General features: G+C 42.7%; 1 protein-coding gene across 1 annotated transcript; it reads right to left on the bottom strand.

The window, feature by feature from the left end:
• Positions 1 to 3617: 3617 nt before the first annotated feature.
• S100Z (S100 calcium binding protein Z) lies at positions 3618 to 5046 on the bottom strand. The gene is given in 2 exon segments (XM_009941827.1): positions 3618 to 3776; positions 4906 to 5046. Coding segments are annotated over 2 exon segments (300 nt in total).
• Positions 5047 to 7491: the final 2445 nt, after the last annotated feature.

Genomic DNA, 7491 nt, shown 5'->3' with positions numbered 1-7491 from the left:
TCAAGGCATCCCTGCAAGTGCAGCACTGGATTCCTATCTGTAAATATAACATCGTCACTGACAATAACTTTCAGTTCCTTCTCAAATGGCATTTAGTAGAAAGCAATTAATGACATTTCTGACTTCTGGAAAGATCACCTCTTCTGTTGGGGTCTCCTAGTGTCACTTCTCTCTCGCCTCCCACAACCCCATGCAACTTTGTTTCTCACCTTTATGAGGAGGAACTAATGCAAGATGATGATTATCCCATTGCACTCGACACCCTCTACAGTGCTGTAGCGTGAAAAAGGTGGTGCCTTCCCAGTGGGCTTGGCTGGCAAGTCAAAGCTCAGAGGGACTGATCCATCACAAAGCACTTGTGATCATGGTAGTGTCATATGCAGCCCTTCAAGATCTGTAGTTTGATACCAAATCTGAAGAGGTTATAATTTATCAATAGTGCATCAGACTTCATGTACCCAGTTGCACTGGCACTTCAAGTCTCTTTTGAACTGAAATAAAAGCAAATGGCAGAGACTGAAGCTTTCAAGATAATATCATTTATCTTCTGAAAATCTGCTTTTTAGGTGTCAGCCAAAACAACTTCACAATAGCTTGAGAAGATCTTGTCTGGCATTGCTGTATTTTTATTGGTCTTTAATGTAACTTGAAAATATTAGGCCTTATGGTGGTGTTCAATTTTCTATAGATTTTCAAACAGTCTGATAACACAAATGAAAAAAATGCCTGTAATTAAACATCACTCCAAAAGCTGAGACACTTTGGAGAAACCCACACAACAAGCTTCCTCTGCATGTAAAACTTCAAAGTGCTTGCTAGATTCATGAACTACAGGCAAACTCTACTGAGCAGGAAAAGTGTCAGTAAACAAAGAGAAAATATACTGCCTTCATATTTGAAGGATATTTTTCCCTGCTCAGAGGAGCTAAAACCAAAATATTCACATCTGCAGGACAAAGTGGCCGTAGTGAGGTTGACTGTGCAAGCACGACCTTCTGCAGCCAGTGTAATGGCCTCAATGCAGTTGTCTCTCCTGAGGATTGCTTTAAAGAAAAGAGGATTGCTCACAGCTTTTTCAGGTTCAAAGGCAGTTCAAAACTTTCAGATGAGCTTCAGGTATCTTCCTCAGAAGTGGTACCTACTAATGCAGATCTAGCTAGCTCCTGTGGGAAAGGAATGGCAGAGGAAGGACCCACTAGTGCAGTGGGTCAGCCCACGGTTAGCCCAAGATTAGGATGGCAGGATACCCCAGGATCCTAAATTGTGCCAAGGCTTTGTGTTTTTGAGCATCTGAATGTGCTTCGAAGCATTTTCTTCATTTTCTGCTTTGTCTCCAGTCTTTGTGCAAAAATATTTCTTCCTTAAAGCTGATATATAGTTTAACAGTTGTCCTTGAAGATAAGGCAGCGATAAGAAAAACATAACCAGCAAAGCCAAAAAGGGTGATACATGAGGTTTTATAAAACATTTGCTGGAATACAGATCATTTGAGTCATTCTCCTCTGATTCACCCATAGCTTGCAAGAAAGCTCTTTCTGCAGAGGAATTAGGCTGCACTCAATCCCTAATAAATTCAGCTGATGAGATGGCTCTACTGATCCTCTCCATCATGGCACCAGCTCTCTCTGCCTGACTCTTGGGGCATGTTGCTGCTACCAGCTGTGACAGCATAATTCTGCTCGGCACATGGGCTGTTATGTGTCCAGGGGCTCATCAGGGATGAACAGAGGGTTTATGAACTTTCTGGAGCTCATTTCCAAAAAGCCTCTTCCTCAACAGTCATAATGAAGAAACTGGGCCTTACGGGGACACTCCTTTTCGCTTGGGGTTGAAGGTTTAAACTGCTTTTCTCTCCCTTCCCTTTGGAGGAAGGGGAAAGGCTTGGAGATTAGCAACAGTCTTCAGGACCTATGGGAAACCATAAAAGCAGTCTTACTTTTTCTGGCTGATACTCCTGGCAACGGGGTCCAACAACTGCAATGATACTGAGGTGTACGACACTGCAGGGAGCAAAAAGTTGTGCAATTGTTGTCAGTTTTACTTCAATATTTTTTCTGCTGTGTTGGCCTAGGATCTTCTGTGAATCCTACCTAACGTCTGCCTCTGAAGAGTTAAAGAGGCAGCACATTGTGGCTCTGCCACCACCGAAAATTCTCCTTTTTTCTGGGATAACGTCATCTGGTGGTGGTGCCCCTTGCTTAGGATGATGCCTGACCCTTGTTATATTTATTAGAATATTTATTAGACCCTACAGAATCCCCTTCTTGTAATAAATTATATCCTCTTAATGATATATGATTTTATACAAATATTATAGTCTTTACTGAATTATGTCCAAGGGTCTGGGGAGAAGAGACAAGTGAAATGCATTCTTCAAATGTTGCCTAGAAGGGCACATCTTCATTGGGGGAAGTTTTTTTATTAACCCCTTACACAAACAGAAAATCACCATTTAATTCAGATGCCTTTTATTATAGTTTGAAGATGCCAACAAAATAATAAGGAACAAAAGGAGTTCTTTGTGCAAGAAAAAAGAAACGACACCCTGCCACTGAGGATTCAGAGGGCTTTGGAAGTGTGTTTCATTCAAACAGGAGTGTAGAAGTACTCTTAATTCAGCCCAAGAGCAGGTTAGCACTGAAAGTGATTGTCCTACTCTCTCCGTGCCTGGCCATGGGGTCCCACTGCTTCCACACAGTGGGTTGGATCAGTATGAGATGAAGTCATTGTTCTGTAAGATGACTCACATTACAAAGCTGTACCCTGGGATCCTGTCATTAAATCCCCCACAAGTGATCCTCTAAAAGCCTGCCTCTTAAGGGTGTCAGCATAGTGAAAGCAGAAGGCATTTACATTTCCCCTGAAGACTCAGTCCTTCCATCAGCCCTCAGACCAGTTTGCTGACTAAATTTTCTGTGTATTTGAATAATTTATCATACAAATAAACTGATTTATGCCAAGTGAAGAGGTGGACTACTGGGATGCAGTAGTGCCAACACAACAAAATTGAAGCTGGGGAGGTGGGGATAATGAACCCTTAACAATGGCAAGTGATACCGTCTGCTCAGGCAGCAGGAGACAGCTGTGACCACATCTGAAATAGGAGAGTGTGGGGAGGTACGGAGCAGCATCTAAACAGGGCTTTAGACTAAACAGAGCTGAGCGAAAAACAAGTTGCTCTTTTTGAACTGCAAAAATATGGTGGTTATAAAATGACTGAAAACTAAATAGCAAGTTCTATGTCTCATTCAAAATTTTCCAGTTCAGAAAGTATATAAGTAACATTCCTGTGCCTTTTACTTCCCACTGATATTTAGGAAATAGAAGCCTCAACTTCAGCCAAACAATCTGTCACCCCAAACCATTGACCTGGGCAATTGATGAATGCATGTTACAGATGCATGCAGAGCAAAAACTGAAAATTTTAAAAGCCAGATCTCAAGTAGTGTAAAGTAGCTTTGCTCCAACTTAACACCAGATGCTGATCTGCCCCGTGTCTTACACCAGTAACAGCTGGAGGAATGATGATTTGCATTCACTAAACCCTGATGAAGTCTACCTAACTAGGCATGATTTGCTCACATTTGTGGCCAGGAGATCGATTGTACCAAGCATTTTTAAAATCCCTCATTCTTTAGCTGTTCTTTGAAGAAATCATTACATGCCACAGTCAAAGCAGCGACCAGAATGACAAATTAATTAAAATCCACTTCATTGTCTTTATTGGAGTCCAGATCTTTCATAATCTCATCAACCAGAAGGGGGTCCTTTTGGCCCTAAAGAGAAAGAAAAGTGACTTAGCTGTGCAGATCTTGAATGCATAGCTCTGACACACCCAGCGCAATCCACCGCTATGTCACAAGCTCTGCTTCTATTAAACAAATGGCTGCATGGAATATGCATCTGAATATTAATATACCTCTAGCCACAGCATTAAAAATATAGGTCTGGAGTGCACAGCAATAGAAACCAAAGACAGTGCAGCTCTTAGAAGGAATACAGGTACTAAATGTGCACTGAAATGAATCTAACAGGTTTCAGTAGCTGTATTTAGATTTTCAACAGGCTATTCATAAGTGGTCATATTATTCATCTATTCATCACATTCAGAAGATCTCTACTTAGCAAACAATACATCCTATTCAGTGGGAGTAAGAACAGTGAACTTCATGATAATAAATCAATAGCAAGATTAAAAGAAAATGCAATTCAAGGAAATGGATACAATGTAAAAAAAAATCCTGCTGGTGGTGTTAGGGTCCACAACAATTTTTACAATTAAGAAGATCCAGAAAAACATCTATGAATCTGGTCATTATTCCATAAAAAGCATCCATGCTGTGTAATGCAGAACATAACAAATGTACAAAGTGGTACTCAGATCAGCAGCTTATTGCTGAAAGAATTTTCTTATCATCTCTCTGTAGCGCACACAAGCAGCTGTGCTGTATCTGTGGCCAATGTGCACAAGGTACTTTCTTGTCTCATGAGAACTAGTTGCTGTATTTAATTCTTCAAAGGACTTATCTATGTCCTGTTGTTAAAAATGAACAAACAAACAAAAAACTGATTAAACCTTGATTTAACATGTATTTTTCTACTGCTTCTAGGCTGCCCTTGCCCTCCTGCTCAAAAACACAGAGGAATAAGTTGAGCACAGGTACCTGGCTCTGCTGCTGGTGGCACGCAGCCTGGCACCGGGGCTGGACCACCCTGTGAAAACACAATTCTCACATGGGATATTTGATCTCATCTCCTTCTATACGGCTCCACAAAGACAGCTGTTATCTGAGAGGCTGTGGCAGCATGTGCCTTGCAGAAAGAGATGCTATTCCTGACCACCTAAATAGCTGCTTATCCCACCCGTGAAACAATAACTCAAGAGGTTCAGGAGCTGCACCTAACTGAAAGGAAGTCAGTGAGCTCACTGGTGAGGAGTTCCTTGAGTTCTCCTTTACTGAGCTTGTATCTGTCTCTTTCTTTGCCAGAGTAGTGATGGAAAACCCTGATCAAGGTGTCCATCGCCTCCTCCAGTGGTGTGGACATAGCAGTGAGTGGGAGAACTGCAGAGCAAAGATCCAGAGTCATAGAGATTGCACAGACGCCAAACAAAAGGCTGTTCTCGGGTAAGGGACGGAGAGCTAGCTGAGGAAAGAAATTGTTACCAGGGCTGAAAAAATGGGGTTTCAGTTGATCCATCCTGTTGGCTGTGTGTGGGTAAGGTTAGACTGTTATAAGATAAAACATTGTCCCGAACTCACTAGTGATTACTTTAAAAATTTCAATGGAAAGGAAGGCCTTCTTTAAGAAGGAAGGCAAAGCTACTGTAAAAGGAAGTCTCTTGTACCTATAGTTGAAAACACAGGCAAAATGAAGGCACACCCTGCTACCTGTTCATTCAAAAGTTCTCTCAAGAAAATGAGAACAACAAGGAACAGCAGTCAAAGTGGATGCTCATTTATACAGAAGGCTCTGCATCAGTTTCTTAGGTGGTTAGAGAAAAGTCACCAAAGCAAAGTTGCCAGTAATAAGGATAGAAGCATCAGCTTTTGATTTGTTGGTTCACGTTTGCTTGAGTTGATTCTTTTTTCCTGTAAACTACCTGGAATAAACAAATGTGAGCTAGGCACCCCCAAGGGTTTGCTTCGTCAGGCATGCAGTAAGGAGGTACAGAGGAAAGCACTACCAAGAAAAAAGACGGAAATGCAATTAGTTGCTGAGTAGCTGACTCAAAAAATAACTCAAAGCAGAAATGAGGTGAAAGGGAAACCTTGTGTTGATTAAGCCCTGGGAGACAGATTAAAAATCCACAATGAAATTCAAGGTAAGACTGGAGTCCTGAACAGTATCTCCGTGCAAAGGGTAAGACTTATCTGCTTTACAGGTTAGCTGAGGCGTATGCAAGAAAATACTCAGATCACAGAAGGTGATGGTCACCTGCCTTTCAAAACCCATGCACAGGCTCCTGTTTATCAGGCTGAGAGGGTGGATTTCACAAATAGAGACAGACGTATAATTGTCTCAAGGATGACGAGTCTTCTGTTTCCCTCTGCATTTGCCTGCTCTGTTCAATAAAAGCCACTTGCTGAAAATGGGTCACTAAAATATTCACTAGGCAGAGCAGAGGGCTGTGTGTGGAACATACGAGATATTTTTTGTCATTTGACCTTTTACAAATGTGTCCATCTGGGAGCCTCAAGGTCAAAACTAGAAAATGCTAACAATCTCCAAGTCAGTAGAAAACAATTTTCCCCCATTTTCAAAAGAACTCTTTTGAATCCTCCTCTCTGCACTTCTATAGCTGAGAGTCTAAATGCCTCAGTGCTGGAAGCCAGTGTTCAAAGATACTTCGAACCCCATTGTACCTAGGAGTAGGCTTGTAGATGAGTTTACCACAAATCCCCTGAGACATCTACCTTTATGGTCAGATGTGTCCGTTGGCTCGTGCTGAGTGATATTCTCGCTGTAGTACATGTGTCCTCGGGAGGAAATGAGGAAACCAGTTTTAGAGGAAAGTGTGCCTGAAATTACGGTGTGCACTGATCAACAGGCTTGGCTTCATTTTTACTAGTCATGCACAACAACGGCAGATCAGCATCTGTCTTATAATAAGTGATCTTCTTCCAGGAGGCCTTCCCCTGCCCTGGGCCCAGGGACTTGCTGGCCCCAGGGGCAATAGATGGGGGACACAAGAAACAGCAACTTCACCATGGTAGGGCCTACTTACCATGCAAAACACCAGACAACCACAGTTTTCATGACAGCCACATGAAATGGAAAACTGTCCAGCGAGCACAATTATGCAGATAATCAGCAAGAGGGCACACAGCTGCAGCTCTTTCTTTTATTCCAGCCAGGGGGAAAGCGAATGAAATGGCCGTTGTTTTTGGCTCTGAAAGCCTCCAGGCACTCGTAATGTTGAGTGCCACAGTAGATCTCAGCCCACAACTCTGCCTGCCTCCTATGCCTCCAGACATGATGTTTCTTCTGTCATCGTGACAAGTTGCCACAACCTGAAGGGTCTTGACTGTGCCTCTGTGAGAAGGAGAAGGGAAGGGGGGCCAACATAAAAATGCTGGATCCCAAAGGTACGGGAGGTGATGGTGTGTAAAACTGTTTCCGAGACAGTAGGCAAGCCCTTCTGGTTAGAGGTTCCTGTGGACATGTACAATACTGCGTGCAGGGTGTACACCTTCACCTCCTTCCATTGTGGTTGTGGTTGTGAGTGCTCACCAGGAATGGGGAGAGACAATGCTCAGGTAAATTTTAGAAAAGGTCCAAGCGGAAACCAGCCTGAAAATCTTGATATGCAACAAGAGGAACCTAATTCCTCCTGGAGTCAGAGGAGAGCTGGGAAGGAGAGTTGCTGTCCATACTGTATTTGGGGACAGCTAATGGGTGCCCAGTTTTGTTCAGTGGGAGTCACTGTGCTACAGCAAGCACAGCAATCTAGCTGGACCATATGCAGCACGTGGGAGAAAAACATGGTTG

This window comes from Opisthocomus hoazin, chromosome Z, assembly GCF_030867145.1.
Source record: "Opisthocomus hoazin isolate bOpiHoa1 chromosome Z, bOpiHoa1.hap1, whole genome shotgun sequence".
Lineage (NCBI taxonomy): Eukaryota > Metazoa > Chordata > Aves > Opisthocomiformes > Opisthocomidae > Opisthocomus > Opisthocomus hoazin.
Note: the sequence above shows the minus strand (reverse complement) of the source record. Positions and strands in the feature narration are given on the sequence as shown.